The sequence below is a fragment of the Martes martes genome (assembly GCF_963455335.1).
Source record: "Martes martes genome assembly, chromosome: 15".
In the NCBI taxonomy this organism is placed as follows: Eukaryota; Metazoa; Chordata; class Mammalia; order Carnivora; family Mustelidae; genus Martes; species Martes martes.
Genome location: NC_137903.1, coordinates 65,818,107 through 65,840,337, shown reverse-complemented (window position 1 = coordinate 65,840,337; position 22,231 = coordinate 65,818,107). Strand labels below are relative to the sequence as shown.

At 39.7% G+C, this 22,231-nt stretch overlaps 1 protein-coding gene across 13 annotated transcripts in view; it reads left to right on the top strand.

The window, feature by feature from the left end:
- Positions 1-21,850, top strand: part of PRRC2C (proline rich coiled-coil 2C) — a 100,974-nt gene extending 79,124 nt beyond the window's left edge. For 5 of the 13 annotated variants that reach the window (XM_080824244.1, XM_080824234.1, XM_080824243.1 and 2 more), the window contains exons 24-35: positions 2,566-2,667; positions 6,078-6,279; positions 9,394-9,597; positions 11,148-11,260; positions 11,622-11,758; positions 14,245-14,476; positions 14,696-14,818; positions 15,834-16,052; positions 16,572-16,675; positions 17,054-17,180; positions 18,117-18,353; positions 20,355-21,850. In XM_080824244.1, coding sequence (XP_080680370.1) covers positions 2,566-2,667; positions 6,078-6,279; positions 9,394-9,597; positions 11,148-11,260; positions 11,622-11,758; positions 14,245-14,476; positions 14,696-14,818; positions 15,834-16,052; positions 16,572-16,675; positions 17,054-17,180; positions 18,117-18,353; positions 20,355-20,612 — 2,058 coding nt within the window. In that variant the 3' untranslated portion in view covers positions 20,613-21,850. Of the gene's footprint in view, positions 1-2,565; positions 2,668-6,077; positions 6,280-9,393; positions 9,598-11,147; positions 11,261-11,621; positions 11,759-14,244; positions 14,477-14,695; positions 14,819-15,833; positions 16,053-16,571; positions 16,676-17,053; positions 17,181-18,116; positions 18,354-19,858; positions 19,912-20,354 lie in introns of all 13 variants that reach the window. The other 8 variants (XM_080824240.1, XM_080824242.1, XM_080824246.1 and 5 more) reach the window with 6 other exon arrangements.
- The last annotated feature ends 381 nt before the right edge of the window (positions 21,851-22,231 follow it).

Here is a 22,231-nt window from a genome sequence, read left to right as displayed (position 1 = left end):
TTTTTTTTCTGTGCCTTAGCAAGAATCCTGTTGTGAAGTCTGAACTGTAATGTGTATGTAGCTTCAGGAACTCTTAAATGCTGTGTTAAAAAGTGGTAGTAAGCCATGTAAAATTTTAGACTGTAGTTCTTCAGAACAACTATGTTACAATTCAGGATTATGTTAAGGCAGTACAGTCGATCGCTTTGCCTAGATCATTGACTGACAAGTGAAAAATTGTAAATCCAGACACGTTCGCTAACCCTCTGTGTAGAGGAGCGTGTTAGCAGGTACATGTATGGCCCTTGGTTTAGAAGGCAGGTGTGGTAGAAATTTGGTCAGCTGCTCTCCCTTTTATATAAAGCTCTCTGTAATGAGCAGAAGCTCATTCTTTTCAAAAATCTCCTCCATGGATATATTTAAAGGTTTCTCACAAAGGGCTTTAACTGTCATTTTGAGAACAAAAATCATATGCCTTACAGTGTTTTTCCTATGCTGTCTTTTCTTTCTGTCATCAAGTATAGAATTGTAGAGAGGTGAGGTTATTTAGGAATCATTTAATCCAACTTTAGTCGGGCTGTAGGACGTGAGGACTGAGGAAAAAAGAAGCGACTATGTCACACATTTTTTTTTCATGGCAGGAGAGCTTTGTAGGAGAGCTGATTAATATAATCTGTCCAGCTCACAGATATAACGGAGCTTTACTTGTCCTGCCAGACCCTTTCCCCCCACGCTTTGGAGGAAGTCTGAAATTTATTTAACTTCCCATAAGTAGGGAGGGTATGTGCTGTGGTGAGCTCTGTGAACTGTGTAAGACCGATGAATCACAGACCTGCACCTCTGAAACAAATAATACATTACATGTTAATTTTTTGAAAAAGGGGAAAAAAAGTAATGGGAAATTTGAGAAGGACAGAAAGACTCCCTGTCAGTTATCAGGGAGTCAGTGGCACTATGTTGATTATCAAATACTGAATCAGTAATATCTCGGAGTTTAATTTTACTTAAATCGTGCCTTTTCTCATTTAGAAAATACAGAGTATATGATGCTTTCTGCCAAATCACCCTCTAAAAATGTGATTTATGAAATACAAGTAAGGAAAGAAAGATTATTCTCAGAACCCTTCAATATCATTGGAAATACCCATTTCAGTGTTTGAGTGGTTTCTATGTAATCTAATTAAAATGTAGTGTGACTTGTGCATGCAGGACCACTGAAGGGGAGAGACCCAGGCTTGTGTCTAAGCAAATAGTCTACATTTTATTTTTAGTTGTGTATCCAGAGCATGTTTGAAAACAGGAGTATCCATCTTGGGGCAGGGAGCGTTACAGATGGTCCTCAGTCTGCAGTGATCGCACAGTGCCGCGAATTTCTGCCGAGTGCGGTGGTGATTCTGAATTTGATTAATGTAGTTGTTAAACACAAATGTTCTGCATGGGAAAATTTTAGGACCTTTTGAAATGTTCCTTTTTCACTCCTTAGTGTGGTTAAGGGTTCCATTTTATGCACAGAACTTTTGTCTTTTGAAAAAATCATTCTTGATAAAGACTTATTCCCCTTATCAAAACTTAAAGTACCTTCTAAGGATTTTTAGCTGGTTGTTTATTGCTTAGTGTTATCTATACCCAATCATTTTGAATACTGAGTGTCGTAAAGATCTAAATGAAGGTGGTGTTTTTTATTATTCCTAGCACAGCTATTTTAAAGATTTGTATTTAAAATAATCTCCATCCAATAGCCCATAGTATTATCAGTCTCTGTTAGATACTCCATAGTACCACAACGTGATTATCTTAAAACCTCCAAGCGTCTCAGTCACTTTATCTGAATAACTAAGTGAACCATTAAAATCAGTCATACAGTAGTACATAATAAAATTTCAAGATCCAGAGACTTAAAGGAAAAAAGAGATTTGGTTAGTGAGTTTCTAATATCTTCATGTTTCTAAAAATATTTGCCATAATCATGTTATAACTATAGCGAACACGGTTTGCTTAGTGTAACAAGGTGGTGATATATTCTGTACTTTGCTCCTGATTTTAATTTTGTTCTTGATTGTAGTTATAAGAATGTAGACTGTATTGCAGGAAAGAGGTTAATTTCTGAATAATTACAGTATCATGTTAAATGCTTCTGAAAGAATCTGTGGATCCCTTCGACGTGGAAATTACATTCCTTAAAGCTTTGCCACACGTGTTTGGCCACTGACCAGCAGCATCACTACATTTGAAGTGTACAGTTTCAGGCCTTACCCCAGACCCACTGGCCAGAATCTGCACTTTAATAACATGCCCAGGTCACTGTTGTACACATTAAAATACATGAGGCACTGCTTTCAAGTATATACCTTGTATTTGGGACAGGTTCTTTTTCTGTAATTATATGCATAAAAAAGCAGATAGTATTTCTCTAAGATGTCCAGAATTATCAACTAATGCAGACACAGTGTACCTCTAAATAACCAGATATTCCTTTTGGCTCTCATGAAAAATAAATACCCTTAGAAGAGGACTTTAACAGTATCTGTAATGGGGCTTTTGTAGCAGACCTAGTTAGATTATGATATGTGTTGCCTACCTTTACAGGTGCCCTTGCCCAACACCCTCCCCCTCCCTAAGAGGGAGACTATACAACAGAGCGCCAGCCTAACCTCAGCTCCTCCCACTACTTTCAGCCTCACCTTCAAGGTATGTACAACATCCTTCTCTAAAGGTCCTTGATGATGCATGCTAGGGGACATAAGTTAGAAATACTCTTGGTGTTTTTGTGGTAAGCGACAATACTAAGCTGAGGAAATAGAGTTACGTCTAATTATACCTTAAAATTTTATTAACTTCTAATACCACTTTAAAGGAAGGTCTATTATGCCTGTGAATTTTGTCTTAAAAATACAGGAAAGCACTTTCATAATTCTGTGTTTGTACTGAGTTCCTCTTAGAGACCTTAATTTTTGGATATATTAGTTGTGTGTAAAACTGGCTGGCTTGGTGTGTTACATGTTTGTTGTTGGTGTTTATCCCAAGTTCCCATAATGGTAAGACTGCTCGTTTCCTGTCTTTCCTATAAACTCTGTGAATTGAATGAATGCATTGTAATAATGAGAATATTTTACGAAGAGGTAATTAATACAAGTTGATTTGATTTGATTTTTGTTGGATACTTTTTGAATAAAAGGGCAAAAGAGATTATAGACAACATTTTTTTATATCAAGAAATGCAGGCTTATTTTTAATCTCCTATTGTGTTTATAATATTGAGCTATGTTACTAATGCTTTTTTACAGTTATTTGAGAGAATTTTAAATCAGTTGTTCACCTCCAGATCAGTCAGTGGTTAAAAAAAGGGACATGAAATTCAAGTGAAGATGCTTTAATGTGCACACGTTTATCCCATTGGTGTGTTTGTTCAGTTTTATAATCTGGCAGGTATTTAACTTCTGTAGCAGGATTTCCTAATGCTGGTGCATTGGTTGACAGTGAATCACTGATGACCTTGACAAGAGGGGGAAACATGTTGGCCAGTGTTCATTTCTAGAAGTTTGAGAGGAAATTTTATGAGACAACCACTTCTGCTTTGTGTCAGCCCCCATCATTGCCCAGTCTGGCTCTTCACTGCTGGTTCCTGCTTAGCCTTTATGGTTTTCCCGCTGGAATGAGGATTTCAGTCTGTTTCCTGCCGTGTCTTCCGTGTGGTTTCGACCATGTGCTAATCAAGGCTGGTCCGGTTTCACATGGGCAAATACTAGATCATAAATTCTTCTTTAGACCAGATGTTAATTCTTCAAAGAACCCATTCGTCCTTGCCTTTCACTTAATGTTTTTAATACTCCAAGAAGAAATATACATTTAGAATTAAAGTGAATTTAAATCAGATTTCATAGCTTAAAACTTTCTCTGGTTTCTTTACTTCTTCTGACATCTCTCTATTTGGATAATATATAAAGTATAGAAAAGTTTTATTATACGGATTTTACTGACAGTATATTTGTCAAGGAGAAAACTAATATAATTAAATAATTGTACTTGTTTTCTTAGATTTCTAAAAATAGAATCTAAATTTCCTTGTTGCTGAAGAAATGAAATGAAGCCATATGTATGTGGCCTGTATATTATACAGGTTTGATTAGCTGTAATTTATGCATTCCCAGCATGACAAAACTAGTATAAAAGGCATTGTGTGCTCTATAAAACTGCTCTAAACCATTAAATCTCAGTACAGATTGCATTTTGTCTAACTTTAGCCTAAATTTTTTTATTGGTTGATTTTTTTTTTTTTTTAACTTACCAAGACTTGTTTTAAAATAAAACACATTTGAAACTAGCAAGGTGATTGTGAAGAGAAGACTCACGCAAACCTAAAAGTGTCCCATGTTTTGGTATTATAGTGATGTTATTAGTCATCTAAGGAAAACTTAAATTATATGTAACATGTATTTTAACAAGAAAGCAGGGAAGATATGTAACAATTTCTCATTCTTACAATTAAAATTTAATAAGGGTAAAAATTTTAAAGTTGGTACTTCAAGGACCAACAGCTTCTTAAATACGGCATTAATAACTGTTACTTAATTTTTCAGTAGCTGAATTTTATAGATTTATAGATTACCTTGTGGTTTGTTTGTTTTTTCCACAGCCCAGTATTTTGGCTAGTAGTAAAAACTTCACAATCTATGTTTCAGTTTCCTTCCTATTGAGGACCTACATCTGTGCCCTACATGTCATTAGTAAACACTTTAATGTGGCTAATCCAAGTTGTAGTATGTGCTGTAAGTGTAAAATAAAATAGACACTGGGTCTGAAATGTTAATATTTTAAAGTTAAAATGTCAGTTTTTGTGTTGATTTTAGGTTTTAATTGTAGATTCACCGGGTTGAATAAAATGCGTTATCAAAATTAGTATTACACTTGATCTTAGCCAGAAGGCTGAGAAGCGATATCAAAATTAGTATTACCTCTTTATTTTTTTGAATGCGGCTATTAGAAAAATTATACATGATTTGCATTTATATGTCTGTTGAATAGCACTGGTCTAGATAAGATTAAAGTAAGATCTGTTTCTACATTTTTTTTCCTTAAAGATTTTATTTATTTATTTGACAAAGACACCGCGAGAAAGGGAACACAAGCAGGGGGAGTGGGAGATGGAGAAGCTGGCTTCCTGCTGAGCAGGGAGCCCAAAGTGGGGCTCAATCCAGGGACCCCAGGATCATGGCCTGAGCTGAAGGCAGATGCCTAATGACTGAGCCACCCAGGGACCCCTTTTTCTACATTTAAAAAATAAATTTATTAATTTTAGAAAGGGGAGCCACACAGGCAGGGTGAGAAGCAGAGGGAGAATTTCCAGCACAGAGCCCAACTCGGGGTTCAGCCCCACAACCCTGAGATCATGACTTGAACTCAAACCTAGAGCTGGATGCTTAACCGACTGAGCTACCCAGGCACCCCAATCTGTCTACGTTTTAAGAAACGAGCTAAAACCTGTAGTGCACAATTGCAATCTGACATGCTTGATGACGTCTGGGTGTAAAACAAGGCATACTTCCACTGCACCAAACCTAAAACCTATCTGGTTGGTTACTTTGCCTTTTACGACACTGAACATAAAACAGCTAAACAAAAGGTACCTGTCCTCTGCCATTGAGAATCGCGGCCTCACAGAGAAAGAATCGAAGGAATGGGAATTCACGGAGGGCCTTCAGCGCCCTTCTGACCAGAGGCAGAGCCTTAGGTCAGTCCTGAAGGGGCATGGCATTTCCGTCCTTATGCCCCAGTGGTCTGGGCACTTACATTTTCATGGGACGGGAGCTGTGACTTTTTCTATTTTGCTGACTTCTTTGCCAGAGCTGTCAACAAGCTCTCCTTAAAGACATAATTACAGCCCACTGTCTCCCAGTTAGAGGAAGGGAACAAAGATAGAGGGACAAGTGAAAGGTTTGAAAGCCTTAGGCCTTGATCTTTTATTTTTGCAATTTTGGGGAAGATTATACTTGGAATTTAAAAATACACACACGTATGTATGAGTATATATGTATATTCTGTGTTAGCATAGTGGGTTTTTTGTTTTTTTGCTTTAAAAAAAAATGTGCATTCTATTGTAGATGGAGTCTGCACGCAAGGCATGGGAGAATTCTCCAAATGTGAGGGAGAAGGGGTCTCCGGTAACTTCCACAGCACCTCCAATTGCCAGTGGAGTCAGCAGCAGCGCCGGCGGACCGAGCGCTGCTAATTACAGCTCGTTCTCCAGTGCTTCTGTGCCTCAGATTCCTGTCGCTTCCGTCACTCCCACAACATCACTGTCAGGTAGGTAGAAGGTGTTCGTACCTTTCCTTTAAATGTCTTATAATTATTTCCTGTTACCATCCCCCCCAGGCGTATTACTTACGGAATATATAAGACTGCACAAGATCTGATTAGCAGCCGTCTCGTAAACTCTTCTTGCCGTCACACCCTCCCCTCTCTTAGCCCTCTTCTAGTTTTAGTTAGCTCGGCAAAGAGTTATTGATGATTTGCTAGAACACTGCTTGCTGGACCTTCTGCCCAGCCCCATGCCCTTCGTGTCTTGTCCCCTGCCCATTATAGGTATTTTAAGTAATTGGTGAAAAGATGTTTACCTTGTTCCTCTAAATTTTTCCATAAAATTCATCTTTTGATTTTTATTTTTTAACTTATATAGCTAGTTAGTCCAACTCAGAAATAATACAAAATCATGCAGGTTGTAAATTTTTATCGTCTGTATTTAATTTGAAGGAGCTGTTGACCTAAATCTGTTGGAATGACATACATTTTCTGGTGAAGAGTTGGGGTAGAGAATTTCCAGTTTGTTATTTGAATAGGTGATACATTATTGCATTTTTTGGCCAGGGAGAAGGGTGTTTTGTTTTTAAGGAGAGTCCATCAGTGCCCCAAGTTAGTGCTTATCTTCCTTAAATTTTTCACTAGCACATTATCCTTGCATTAAACTATATTTCTTTGGGGGGCTTTATAGTTCTTGAATAATTTCTAAAATGCTTGACTCTAGGAAAGTACACCCTTTGACCATATGTATAACCATGTTGCTTCTGTCAAAAACAGAAATTTCTTTGTAGAAATTCTTTCCCAGTATTAGCTAATGTTTCCAAAGCAGCAGAAGCTGCTTTCTTTCTTTTTTTTTTTAATTAACATATAATGTATTATTAGCCGTGGGGGTACAGGTCTGTTTATCGCCAGGTTTACACACTTCACAGCACTCACCATAGCACATACCTTCCCCAGTGTCCATAACCCCACCACCCTCTCCCTATCTGCCTCCCCCTGGCAACCCTCAGTTTGTTTTGTGAGATTAAGAGTCTCTTATGGTTTGTCTCCCTCCCGATCCCATCTTGTTTCATCAGAAGCTGCTTTCCAAAAGATATAAAATACATCCAGCACAGAATTTACTTTCTTTGACTGGTTCTCATTTAGTGATTGCACTGCTGTTTTTCACTATTCTGGCATTCTGTGCCAAAAGAATTGGCCTTTGGGATGTACTATGGTTATTTTGATGTTATGTGAAATCAGAAGTATGTATTAAGACAAACATTCAAATCAAGGAGCGTGCATTCCCTACCATCCATTTGTAAGACATCTTCATTGTGCTTGCTAGCTGGGACCCCAGTCATTTGGGTGGGTAGGGGTTGGGGCTATAAAGCAATCAGGAGTATAGTGTGGTCGAGAGATTAGGAAATAAAGGGACTGGGAGGGTTCCCTTCTGGTCACAGTTGACCCTTAAACAACGCAGAGGTTAGGGGCACTGACACTTGGCAACCAACACCTGCAGTCAGAAACCTATCACTTCCCCTAAATTAACTACTAAGAGCCTACTCTTGACCAGAAGCCTTACTAATAACATCAGTAGCTGATTAACACGGGTTTTTTTTTTGTTTTTTGTTTGTTTGTTTGTTTGTTTTTAGATTTTATTTCTTTATTTGACAGAGGGAGAGATCACAAGTAGGCAGAGAGGCAGGCAGAGAGAGAGGAGGAAGCAGGCTCCCTCTTGAGCAGAGAGCCCGATGCGGGACTCAATCCCAGGACCCTGGGATCACGACCTGAGCTGAAGGCAGAGGCTTTAACCCCCTGAGCCACCCAGGCGCCCTAACACGTATTTTTTATGTTACATGTATTATAAGCTGTATTCTTTCAGTAAAGTTAGAGAAAGAGTGTTATTAAAGCCATAAGAGAAGGTACATTTACAGTGCTGTACTGTATTTAATCCAAAAAAAGTTTGTGTGTAAGTGGACCCACACACAGTTTAATGAACCTGTGTTGTTCAAGGTCAAGTGTACTTTTTCCAGGTCTGGTTCCCCCACACTCTCATCAGTTTTTATATTTCTTGCCCAGTCATCCTACTGGTAGAGACTCAGGTGGAAGAACACAGGTGCCTCGATCTTGGTCCTCTCTTAGATCAGACATCATTTGAAGTCTGAAAACAATGATGATTGCATCTCATTTTCTTAAATCAGATGCTAGTGTTATCTCCCACTCCTGTATTGCAGTCCTCATCACCCACTGATCAGCAGAACTAACTGACCCTTTAGGATCTTACGTTTTATAATTCGACTTATTTATTAATAGTTTATTTTCTTTTTAAGGTATTATTATATAACTTTTTTCTGGAGAGTGAGGACTAAGTGTAACCTTAAGTCCATCTGGCCGTGGAGCAATTATGATCTCCAAAGGCCTGTTTGACCTTAATGAGAATTAAGGTGCAGCACTTTGTTCTTCGGTGTCCTTACATCTATGCCCGACCTTAGAAGATGTTTAACTATTCATTCATAACGGAATGAAGCTCTTAAGATCACCTGTAAGGTATTTTGCTGGAAAGAAAAAAAGAAGTCTGACCTTTCGTTCACATGACTTTTTAGGAGCAGTTGTGATCTCTCCAGGTGCATTTATATTTTTAGTTTATTTTATTTATCAATCTCTACACCTAATGTGGGGCTCGAACTTGGGACCCTGAGATCAAGAGTTGGTGCTGTTCCAACTGAGCCAGATAAGCACCCCTCCGTTGTTGATTATTCCTAAGGTGCAGCATTTTGTCCTTTCGTGTTACTACAGCTATGCTAGCCATTCATGAGTGAAGCTCTTGACCATCCTTTCCTTTGTAATGATTAAAGAACCATTAGCTGGAGGCTACACTGACAACCCTGTAGGCTCTTGGCCATCTTATTTTGTGAGTTTTATCTTTTAATTTCCTTCTCTTTGCATTTTTTTTTTATTATACCATATTTCTCTAGATTTCATAGTCTTGTTTACATTTGGCGATTGCTACTTAAGTGCATGGTAAGTACCTGCAGGGCGTAAACATGAATTTTCCAGTGTCTAGCTGGCGCTTGAGTTGTTTTCATAGTGAACAACAGTGGCTCTTTAAAATATGCTACCTTTCCCTCCCACATATAGGAGCTGGTACATATACTACCTCTTCTTTGAGTACAAAATCTACAACCACATCAGATCCTCCTAATATTTGTAAAGTGAAACCCCAGCAGTTACAGACAAGCAGCCTGCCTTCTGCAAGTCATTTTTCACAGTTAAGCTGTATGCCTTCCCTTATTGCCCAGCAACAACAGAGCCCGCAGGTCTATGTGTCTCAGTCTGCAGCAGGTAAGATTTTTAGGATTGGGTATAAGGAATTCAGAAAAATGAAGAATTTTTTACATGCTTACATTTTTCTCTCAAGTTTAAATATTTTTTTATCTGCTTTGCAGATTTGTTTCATCATAGAATTTAATGTTCTCTCTCTGATAAGTATTCTGGGGAGCTCTTGGCAGTTGTTTCTTACACGTATGTTATATACAAGACAAATTAGTGTCTAGTAATTTGCAAAATAACTTAAACATTTCATGTTATTCCAGTCAAGTTATAAAACTTTATTACCTGAAACTTGACAAATCAATAATAAAATTGATAGGGAAGAATAAGCCTAAGATTAGCAAAGAAGAAGAAAATTTTATGTTGGGGTACTGGGGTAACTTACCCTCTTAAATACCACAACATTAATCTTAGTTAAATAGTAAATAAATATTTGAAAAATACTCACACTCACTACTGATTTAAATTCAAAATAAACAGTGAGGCTATTTCTTGCCTTTCTGGGAAATATTAGATTGATAATACCCAGTTTTTATGAGGGTCACAGGTATTATCAATAGTTTCTTAAAGTGCATGGCTGGTTAGTATATAAGTTGACATATTCTTTTAGAAAAGTATCAGAATATTTTATATGTACATACTCAACCGTAGAAATAGCTTTCATAGGAATCTTACCATATAGATAAACTTAGTATTAATCAGAGACATAAGTATGAGAGTGTTCATTCATGGCAGTATTGTTTATAATGGTGACAAATTAAAAACCAATATGGGAAGTTCTCTAAAACATATATAAAAAGAGCAGATCAAAATAGTTTACATAATACATAGAAATCTGTTAAGCATCTAAACCAGATTCTTTGTTATTAAATGCCAGTTCCTTTGAAATATTTTGTTAAATTCTAGTAGGTAGATATAAAATTAGAATAGATTTGCTGATAAACCGGTGGTTTCATTTTTCACTTTGAGTAGATCGTGTCCGATTTCACTAGTTAATACCCATTGGCAGTGTATGAGGGTGTTTTTTTATACCCTCAAAGTATAATGGACCCTTGGACAGTGCAAGGGTTAGGGGTGTCAATGCCCTCCCTACATAGTCAGAAATCCACATACAACTTTTCACTCCCCCAGATTTAATTACAAGTGACCAGAAGCCTTACTGGTAACATAAAGAGTTCATCAACACATACTTTGTATATTGTGTATATTATACCCTGCATTCTTACAGTTAAGTAAGCTAGAGAAAAGAAAATGTTGCTAAGAAAATCGTAAGGAGAAAATGCGTTTACAATACCTCACTGAATTACATGAAAAAAATACACAGTTCAAACCCCTGTTGTTCAAGGGTCAACTGTATTAGAGTTTTATTGTTTTAATTTGCATCTACCTATCTGCTGGAAGTTTTCGGTCTTTTCATATTTCTAGTTTTCCTTGGCTGTATTAGTTTTCAGTGGTCTCACTTAATTTAAAATCTGCTACAAAACTTGGATTTTAGTGACTTTCTGGAAAATTCTGAAGCTTAGATACCTAAAACTGCTTGTTTTTCCTGATGGTCTGTGTAGCTCAAATCCCTGCTTTCTACATGGACACGAGTCATTTGTTCAGTACCCAGCACGCACGGTTGGCTCCGCCGTCCTTGGCCCAGCAGCAAGGCTTCCAGCCAGGTCTCTCTCAGGTAAACGGCACAGACTTGTTTCATCACGCGTTTGTTTCTTGCCGCGCTCATGGTGTGATAGGTGTCTTGGTCTACAGATAAAGGCTCTTTCAGTTGAAATGTTCTGTTGAACATGGGACAGTCTGCGATTACCTCGGTATGTATTAGCAGAATTTTCAAACTTTCCCAAATTTGCCAGAACTTCAGGGCTAACAGTGCAGAATAATGTATTGAAAGGAAAATTTCGATGCTTACATTGGTTTTGTTTTAAAAGGGAGCTGATAGATATATACGTTTTCTATTCTTTTCGCGTCTCAAATTTTTATTTTCCCAAATACTGTGACCGTGTGGACGGCGCTCATGCGTTTCTGTTGCATCGCAGCCAACGTCGGTTCAGCAGATCCCGATCCCCATTTATGCGCCGCTGCAAGGACAGCATCAGGCCCAGCTGAGCTTGGGAGCCGGCCCTGCCGTTTCCCAGGCTCAGGAGTTATTCACGTCCTCACTTCAGCCGTACAGGTACGTGCTTCGTGATTGCTGAGCCCGCTGTAACTCCTGCCGCTCCTCCTTTCCCCCAGAATCTCAGTTGACCCTTTTACCGAATTCCTCTAAATGATTGAGCATGTTGATTTTATGTCTTAAAACCTAGCTTCCGGTAGTTTCAGTCAAGACTTTTTTGAACAAAGTAAGATCTCAGATATTCTTGAACACGAGGATAACAACAATCCCAGAACAATTAGGAATCAGAGGAAATAGCTGCTAAGGGTCCCGGAAGGCTGCCTGCCCCCTTGCCAGAACAGCTGTGCGTCCGCACCTGCCCTGGGGTGTGCGTGGGGCTTGGCAGAGGGGGCAGGAGCCGGGGTGGAGGGTGACAGGCAGGGAACAGAGGCAGTGGGGATAGTGATGACAAGTAGAGAAGAAACTGTTCTTTTGAAAGATGCACTGTAAGTTAGCTTTGTGATTAAGGAAATCTCCTTTTAGTTGGTATAAGCTACTTGCAACACGGTTGGAAAGTTTGGGGCTACTTTCCAGCCGTGCAGACAAAAAATGATGTGATGAATTAGTGTCTCTCCTAGCGGTGGGTGATGGAATAGCTCTGCGCTGATGTTTTGTATTTGTGGTCCCCTTGCAACGATTGCCTTGGAAGGTGTACTTCTGAAGACCAGACCTGTTCCACAGAAAAAGAACGTCAGGTGTATGTGTGATTGTGACTAATGACAAGTGTATTGGAAGGCACAGGTTTAAACTTGGAAAGCGATTGTTTGTATCCCTGCCGTGTTAAGTCTGCTGTTCTTGCTCTCAGCCTCATCAGGATAGTGTTTACTAATACAGAATCCCTGAATTAACTTCTGCCAACACAGTAGTTTGGGGGGTTTTGTCTTTTTTTTTTTCTTTCTTTTTTTTTTTTTACAATTATTTTAGAGAACCCATGGCAGGAGGGGAGAGGAGAGAGAGTCCTAAGCAGACTCCACACTGAGTACAGAGCCTGATGTGGGGCTCTGTTGCGGAACCCCAAGATCACAACCTGAGCTGAATCCCAGAGTTGGACATTTAATCACCTGCGCCACTCAGGCCCCCCAGGACTGCGTGGTTTATAAGCGTATGCTTATGTTTTCCCGATTTACATTTGACACGTAGGCAGAAAGACTGCTCGTGACCTGAGGCTAGCACTCCTGCTAAATGGCCTTTGTTTCTGCCACAAATGTCAGTTTTAACAAAACATAATGATATTACTCCTTGATAATACAGTCTTTAATCCAGTGCCTTGATACAGTCAGTTACTCCGTATCTTAGCATTTGTAAAAGTATAGCTTGAAGGCCCCCCATTCCAGAGGTAAGAGGGTAGTCTGAAGTTAGATTCCAGCATTGTAGTTTTTTTAAAAGCCATTCAGATATGCCACAGTGCTATAAACTGTAGTCACCATGCTGTACATTACATCCCCATGACTTATTTTGCAGCTAGGAGTTTGTACCTGCGACCATAACACTGTGTTGCATATTTGAAAGTTGCTGAGGGGCACCTAGGGGCCTCAGTAAAGCATCCGACTCTTGATCTCAGCTCTGGTCATGATCTCAGGGTTGTGAGATCAAGCCTTGCCTGGATCCCCCTTGGGATTCTCTCTCTCTTTAAAGAACGAAATTTGCTAAGAAAGTAGATCTTGAGAAAAGTTCTTATCATAAGAAAAAAGTATTTTTGTGAATATGTATGGTGACAGAGGTTAACTAGACTTGCTGTGATGATCATTTCATAATAATACATACAGATATTGAATAATGTTGTAAACCTGAAATTAATACGTTACATTTCCACTATACCTCACTAAAAACAAACAGAAACTTTGTGGGTAATCCTGATGTTGAACGACTATGCTTCATTCTATAGAGGTCTTGAGATTTCCTACAAGAAATATATAGGCCTCTGGGTGGCTCAGTTGGTTAAGAGTCTGATCCTTGTTTTCCACTCAGGTCATGACCTCAGGGTCGTGGACTTGAGCCCCGCGTTAGACTCTGCGCCCAGCAAAGTCTGCTTGAGACTGTTTCCCTCTCCCTTTACCCCTCTCCTCACTCACTCGAGCTCTTTCTCTCTCTCTCTCTCTCTCAAAATCTTTTTTTTAATACACAGACACACATATAAATAGAATAACGAAATACAGATAATAAAAATCAGCTATTAGTGCTATAAATTTGAATAAAATGTTGATACCAAAGAGAAAAGCAGATTTGGTTCCGAGCCTGCTAGTGAACACATGAAAAGAGAATCATTCTCGTCGTTCAAGAGGAGAAACTCTTGCTAGTTACTCAGGAAGAGCAAGCGTCTCCCTAGAACTTTGTTGTGTATGGGGCTCCAAATCATGAAACACGGACTTCAGGCACAGTCTGCATTCTCTTTCTTAACTGTGCTTGTTAGAGTGCTTGGTCACTTGGGATACTCATTCCTAGGATTTCCAGGTTCCAAAATAGAATTGACTACTAACACAAGTCTTTTCTCGTTAATACCTGTGTAGATCTCAGCCAGCCTTCATGCAGAGCAGTCTATCCCAGCCATCTGTGGTTCTTTCTGGTACTGCCATACACAACTTTCCAGCTGTGCAACACCAGGAACTTGCAAAGGCACAGTCAGGTCTTGCCTTTCAACAGACGTCAAATACGCAGCCTATTCCTATATTGTATGAACATCAGCTGGGTCAGGCATCAGGACTGGGAGGTTCCCAGCTGATCGATACACATCTTCTCCAGGTAAGACAGGAGCACACGGGGCTAGAATCACGTACTGTCATCGTCTTCCTGCATAGGAGATTTTTTAAGGAAACAGTTTTTAAAGAAAAAGTGTTAAAAGACATGAAAAAACAAAGGTCCTTTTATCTAATACTGAAATTCTTAGAGAGTGTACATCCTTGATGTCTGAATTGGAAGTATTTCATTCTTACTGCTGTTTTCTTAAACAATTTTTTCTAGGCTAGAGCAAATCTTACCCAGGCTTCAAATCTTTATTCTGGACAAGTACAACAGCCTGGTCAGACAAATTTTTATAACACTGCCCAGTCACCAAGTGCTCTCCAGCAGGTAAACTATGGCATGGTAAATTTCCTCAATTTTCTTCATTATTATTATTATTATTACTTTTACTGCATTTGTTTTTGCTTGGCAGTTTTAATAGAACCAAGACGGGGAGATGGCTCAGTGGTTTTCAGACTTTTCTCTGAGGTGTCCTAGGAATCCCATGGAGTCCACTGGCGGTGGAACGTGCTCAGTCCCACAACACCTCTCTCCTCCGCCCCACTGCAGTCACTTCTTTTTCGCTCTTTGTTTTAAATTGGTGTCCACGTAATCATTTATTTCAACAAAGGATTCCATGAATATAAAAGTTCGAAAACCATTGTCCAGGATATACAGTTACATGTAAGCGTGAGAAGCGCTCTACCCATCTGTGCTAGAGAGGGACGGGCCTCTAAGGACCATCGCGCTGGTTAATCCAGTCCTTAGAACAATGGGGCAGCCTGTGACAGAGTGTAAATGACAGACGTGCACAAACGGCCAGCAGCGCCCTGCATCTGCGCTTCAGAAGTTCGTGGAGGACTGAAGGAGAGAGGCAAACCGTTAGTCATTTCTGTATTCTGGTGGCTATTTTAGGGGTGAAACTTCATAAATGTATCTATTACCTTGACATTCAAATTAAATACTGCTTATATGAAAACTGAAAGGTCATTTTTCTTCTTGTCAAAGCTTATTTTAGTCAGGCCTGAAGACAGTAGAGATGTCTGTTTGGGAAAGTGCAACGACACTACTTTCTTAAATTGTATCCCTCAACTTCATTGTATTATGTGTTTATTAGACACATACCCTGGATTCATTCACACATCTTCATAGTGGTTTGGCTCGTGTCTGCACTGCTAGTCTTCTGTTGTTGCACCCTTAATAAAAGGATGGAGGTGATTACTAAGCAAAAGATAATATGTGAAATATATTAATAGATTGAAGTATTCTGTTTAAACTGTTACTCTTAAGGTTTTTAAGAGTTTGTGTAGAGAGTTAAGGGCTATCCAGATGACAGATACAAGTAAATGGCCACAGTTTCTTTTTGCTTATTTTCTAGGTTACAGTACCTTTGCCAGCATCCCAGCTTTCATTGCCTAATTTTGGATCTACAGGGCAGCCTTTAATTGCTCTGCCTCAGACTCTTCAGCCCCCATTACAGCATACCACCCCACAAGCCCAGGCCCAGAGCCTGAGTCGTCCCGCCCAAGTGAGCCAGCCTTTCAGAGGGTTGATCCCAGCTGGAACACAGCACAGCGTGCTCGCCACCCCAGGAAAAGTAAGTGAAAGAGGGATTTGCAGTTCTTTGAGAATTTGAGGCTGTGTGTTTAGATATATACATCTTGTATCTGTAAAAAATAAAAGGCATCAGTTTTTACCACTCTCTAGGAGATCTCACACTCTGATGTGCTTTTTTCAAAACAAATTTTTATTTTTAAAGTAATCTGCACACTCAGTGTGGGGCTTGAACTCACAGGCCCGAGATCAAGAGCTGTGCGCTCCGTCCTCGGAGCCAGCCGGGCGCCGCAAGCCCCAGGGTACCTTTTTTTTTTTTTTTTAGACTTTTTAAATCTACTTGTGATGTGTTTGACTTCCTCTGTTTCTTACTTAGTAACAAAGAATTCACAAATTTTATGGATGAATTGGGTTTACGCAGTCTTTTAAGACTTTTCACCCACAAATTTGGCCTTGACAATTTATTTAAAACTTAATTATAGGATTTTTGTACTAAAATTCTTTACCTCTTTAGCTTATGGAATTCCAGAAACGCTAAGTCTGTTCTTGGTTTTTTTCTCAGATGTCTGAAATGGAACTGAAAGCCTTTGGAAGTGGCATTGACATAAAACCAGGCACACCTCCCATCAGCGGTAGAAGCACCACACCAACATCTAGTCCCTTCCGGTAAAATGGGCATTTGAATTTCCACATAAGTAAACACAGTTTGCTTGTTAGATTCTCACTATGTCACCAGGCCTGTGGTAAGCACAAGACATTCTGATAGTGTTACCTAAAATGTTAAGCTATTAAATTAAGAATGTATGTGTTATACTATATTTTTAAGAAATTTTTTTTTAAATACAGGGCAAATCTAGCTAGAATTCCTTCTCACCTCTGCCCCTCCAGTGTCTCTCCGCTACCATAATGTTCGGTAACTCCCCTTGGTAGATTTTCATCCGCTACCACAAATGAAGCATCCGCCAAGAGCAGTGTCTCTAAAGATCTAACAGCATATCATTTATTTGGCACTACTGTACTGACCCGTGACGGCTTTCTCCCAAGGGCTACTTCCACAAGTCCGAACAGCCAGTCCAGCAAAATGAACAGCATTGTCTATCAGAAGCAGTTCCCGTCAGCCCCTGCCACTGTGAGAATGACACAACCATTTCCTACACAGTTTGCACCCCAGGTGGGCAGATACGAGTGAGAAATGAGTATTATGTACTTGGAAATGATTGCTAATCTGGCTAAGTATCTGATTTCATAATCTTGCCATATTATAAGTAGTTTAGAAACATAGTTTTTTAATGAGAAAGTTTCTTATTTAACAGTAGATTTATGACCTTCGTAGATAATTCTCCGCAATTTTTCGTGAGCTACAGGTAGTAACTGTATAGTGCTAAAGCAGACAAGAGAAGTAGTCAAAAGATTCCCCACACAGCTCTGGTCATTTCAGTCCTGTTTCTTTTCTCTTTTTTGAAGAAGTGGACTTTCAGAGAAGGGTCCCAGTGCTTAAAAGTTTTCTAGGTTTAAAGTTTTTGTTACGTGGTCGTCGTCGTCGTCGTCGTTGGGTTTTTTGTTTTGTTTTGTTTTGTTTTTTTTAAGAGAGCTATGTGTAGTTGAGTTAAAGTTTCTAAAAGATGTTCTAATATATGTGTAAAAACATTGGCTTCTCTTCCCTTCGCTGAACGAATGGAAAGACTAAAATTTATCATAATTCTCAAAATGAGTATTGATTCCTGAGAAGACACTTATTTGTTGAATTGGTGTTATTTTTATTTATCTTGAGATTATGTTTGGTATAAGTGTGTGCCTTTTCTGCAATTACATCTTTTTAAAAAGATTACCCTATTTAATAGCTTTTCTATCTCCCCTTCAGAATTTGTAGCTGAAATGCTAGAACCAACTACAGTGCCATAGCGTGCTTTGCTAATTTTTCTGTTAGACTCTCCAAGCATGGCCTGTTTGTTCTTGGTCCCTGTAGTAGAATGGCACAAATGCCTACATACTTCCTTTCACTTGGCAGAATGGGCACAGATTTACTCTGAGATAAGCCAACCTGGTCTAGTTGGCAAAAATTTTTTTTTAACAGTTCAATGTTGTATGTTTTGTTTTTTTCACTCAGATTCTCTCTCAGCCTAACCTGGTCCCTCCATTGGTAAGAGCCCCACATACTAACACCTTCCCAGCGCCTGTTCAGAGGCCGCCAATGGCACTGGCCAGTCAGATGCCTCCTCCGCTGACCACAGGCCTCATGAGCCATGCTCGTTTGCCACATGTAGCCAGGGGTCCTTGTGGATCACTATCTGGAGTCAGAGGTAATCAGGCCCAGGCTGCGTTGAAGGCTGAACAAGACATGAAGGTTAGTACAGTGTTAACAGCCAACAGAGCAAGCATCTGTCTCTGAACCATGTCTTAAGATGCCTCTGGACCCATAACCACAAACCCAGGCATTCATTGTCTTAGCTGATTTAACCAAGCTAACTACTTTTATTCATTCTTTTTTTTTTCTTTTTTTTCTCCCTATTCCCCTTTTTTAATTTATTTTTTATTTTTTTATTTTTTATTTTTTTGCAACTATAGTTAGCAAACAAGTTAACATTTTAAACTCTGGCAAAATGGATTGCTTATAAAATGAATATTTGAGGGAGATCTGAGTTTAGCTGCTACATTTTTGGAAGAACAAAAAATAATGTGGATTATTATAGACTTCCCATTTTCTTTTGTTTTTTTTTCCTTTGTTTTCTTTTTTATCCCTCCCCCCTCCCAGACTTAAGATGTAAATCATGGTTATGTGAAAATTCGGAGTGGTTAAGAGATTTTACTTATCTTGATTTTTCTTCCTTCGTGAGTCATGCAAGTACAGTTTTCTTCTCAAACTGTTTCCATACTTTTTTTTTTTTTTTTTTTTTGCCTGCCGCCTGAGTTGGCTGTATTCCACAACAGATTGTGCAGTTGTAGATGAAGAACTGAAAAAAGCACTTTGGGATCCTTCATCATAAAAGGCACTGATAAATGTGAGGTTTGCTGATGCAGAAGAGTGCCTTGAGGAGTCTGTGTGGGGACAGTTTTCATAGCATAACCCTTACCGTCTGCCTGTGCAGCTCGCCGAGGCCATCGGCTCTGTATTTACTTGGGCTTGACTTCAGAGGTCTTAGTAATTTGGCCTGTTTTGTCACTATATATATGTGTATACACATACATACATCAGGTCAGACTAGAACAAAGAAAGCTTGCTGCCTTCAAACAGGGCAACGCCCATAGTAATGCTTTACTCTGAATCAGAAACATGGTTATGCTCGTCCTTTTAGAAAATTCGGTTGACTAGCTGGTTTCTTTCTACATTGATATCCCTCATTTCTCACCCTGAGTAATCAAATTTAAAGACTACTCTGCAGTGAAACTCTTGTTAAATGTGATCTAATTTTATTAAGGCTGTGGGCCTAGGATTTCCCTCTGTTAAAAAATGTGTAGGAATCTTTGGAAACTATTTGGCCATGGTTTCCTGTTGTTCTGTCTCCTTGGAACTTGATTTTCATACCTTCCCTTACTGGAAATGACATTAGAGCTTATCATGGGGTCGGGGAGGGTAAAACTTTCTTGAAATTGCTTTAGATCTTTATATAGTATAGGTTTCCTGTAGAACATGAATGGCTCCTTGTTATATGCGAGAGGTACAGAAACTTAAGTTTTCATTGTGTACGTTACAGTGGTATAATTTACAGATGACGTAAGTATATTCTTTGGGGGCACATAGTCAGTAAAAGTAGGAAATTATTTTACCAGCTCAGAATGTGGTAGGAGCTATCAGAACTTAGTGCTCAAGTGAAGTCGTAGTTACTAATTTCTGATGCTCTTCCCCTGCAGAAGAGAGCTGTGGGAAGAGGACTCAGCCACAAGACATTTGGTCCTAGGTGTTGGTAATGCCACAATATAAGTGCTTCCTTTTCGTTTTATTGTAGACCACATATTGATAACTAGAAGTTTTACGTGTTACATATATCTGTCTTCAAATTTGCGAGCAGCCTCCCTAAATAGAATTTGATATCAATAAGTTTTGTTCCAGAAAAGTTACAGACCAACAGCAATTTCTGTCTTGTTATTTTATAAGAGGGCAAACTTGGAAAATGTGGTGGGAGGTGGTTCTGTTTTCAGATGTTTAAAAAAAAAAAAAAATCACATGGAATATTTGCCAAGATAGGAAGAAATCTGTCCTTTAAGAGCTGAAAGATGATTGAGGTACTTCTGGTTTGGGCCAGACGAGGGGAGAACGGGTCTGTGGTCGGTAAAGAGTGAGCGGAGATGGACGGACAGGCTCCGCTCATGCTGCGGCGTTCTCAGTCGCTGTTTCTCATTTTTTAAGGCAAAGCAGAGAGCAGAGGTTCTTCAGTCCACGCAGCGGTTCTTCTCTGAACAACAGCAGAGCAAACAGATAGGAGGCAAAGCCCCGAAAGTGGACAGTGATTCAAGTAAACCTCCTGAAACACTGACCGACCCTCCTGGTGTCTGTCAGGAAAAAGTAGAAGAAAAGCCGCCCCCTGCACCCACCATAGCCACCAAACCTGTTAGAACTGGACCAATCAAACCTCAGGCGATCAAAACGGAAGAAACAAAATCTTAAAGGCTGTGGTTTATCGCAGGGGGTTGGGGGAGGGGGAAGGGGAACGAGGGAGAATGAAGTCGGATAATGCCAGCGGCCAGAGGGGTAAAATGGCCTGTGCCGTTATCCTGTCCAGAGCTGGGAGGTGCTCGGGGGACATAGGAGCAGTTGACACTGACACTGACACTGACACAGCCGCCACGCAGGGAAATGAGGCTTTGCGCGCGGGCACCTGCTGTGAATGCACACCGTGCCGATGGCCGTGCTGCTCCGGTCAGAAACCGTACAGCAGGTTCGTGCGCACTTTCCTGGAGGGCATATCGTTCAGAACTGAAATCCTCACAGTTAGATGAAACACCAGAAGTAGGAGGAACCCAGCCCCGCAGAGGACTAGCCGGGCCCGAATGAGGGGTACTCCAGCTAATGCACCGGCTGTGGTGTCTTTGCTCCCTTACGTGCTTTGGATGTGACGGTAGCATTTGTGGGCTTGGTGGTCAGGAACCGAAGATAACTGGTGCTGGATAGAGGAGCCTTATTTTGTATTACGGCAGCTTGCTATTTTTGTAACATTGTGATTGAGTTGAACACAATCAAAGTACAGTCCCTGATCTCCCCTTCTTCCTGGACGAGTGAGCAGGTGCTGGAACGCGCTGTCCACACCCTCGGCCATGTCCAGGCGGGCAGGCTTTGGCTGCTGCTTCCGTTGCGAATGGTGCTGTGTTTCGGTTGCGGCCCGGAGCTTTGACGTGCTGCTTGGCGTCTCCTTTCTTCCACGGAATTGTCATGTCTTCACACGTGACAGATTGAGTAAAATGCTAGTTTGAGTCTGGCTTGCCTCCGCTCGGCCATTTTCATATGAATCCAGTGGGGTTTTGTTTGTTCGTTTGTTTTTAACGGTTTTTAACTGATGTTCATCAAGAGCAGTGAATACCTAGAACTGTGCCCTTAATGGAAGGAAATCCTGTCGAAGAAGGTGCATTTCTTCACCAGAGCTGTGTCATACCATCCTTTGGGCCCTCTGCTGGGAAAGTAGAATCAAGTCTCAAATAATGCCTTTTTAATTGTATCTTCTAGTATTATAGATGTAGGACAGTACTGTATCATACCTCTGTGAATGTAAAATACCTTGTACCTGCTTTATGATACGTAATAGTGACCGTGCTTTATCAGAGCTGTTTTTAATGACGTTATTCTAGAATGTTTTCTTTCCAGATGATTGAGAAGCTAATTAAAAAAATGGTGCCAGGTACCACAACAGTAACAGAACTTTGCTGTTTTCTGGGGTTTTGTTTTTTTACCTTTTTTTTTTCTTTTTTATTAATGGAGTGTGCTGGATGTCTCTAATTTTGTTCAGATGACTGCAGAACCTGGAAAAGCTGTTGCTGCTATTGATGCATAACATAACATACTGCTGTTGGTCTTTTTATATAAATAAATAAATAAAATATATATATATATACATACATATACATATATATATAAATAATTTGAATTTTTGGAAACTTTAGCTGTGCTGTCAACTTTGGAAAAAGTATCCCAGTTGTACCGTGTTGGGTTGGCATTGTACAGAAATTAACAGCCATATTGGTCTAGAAATGTTAAACATAATTTTTTCCATTTGTACAGGGGTAACGCACTGT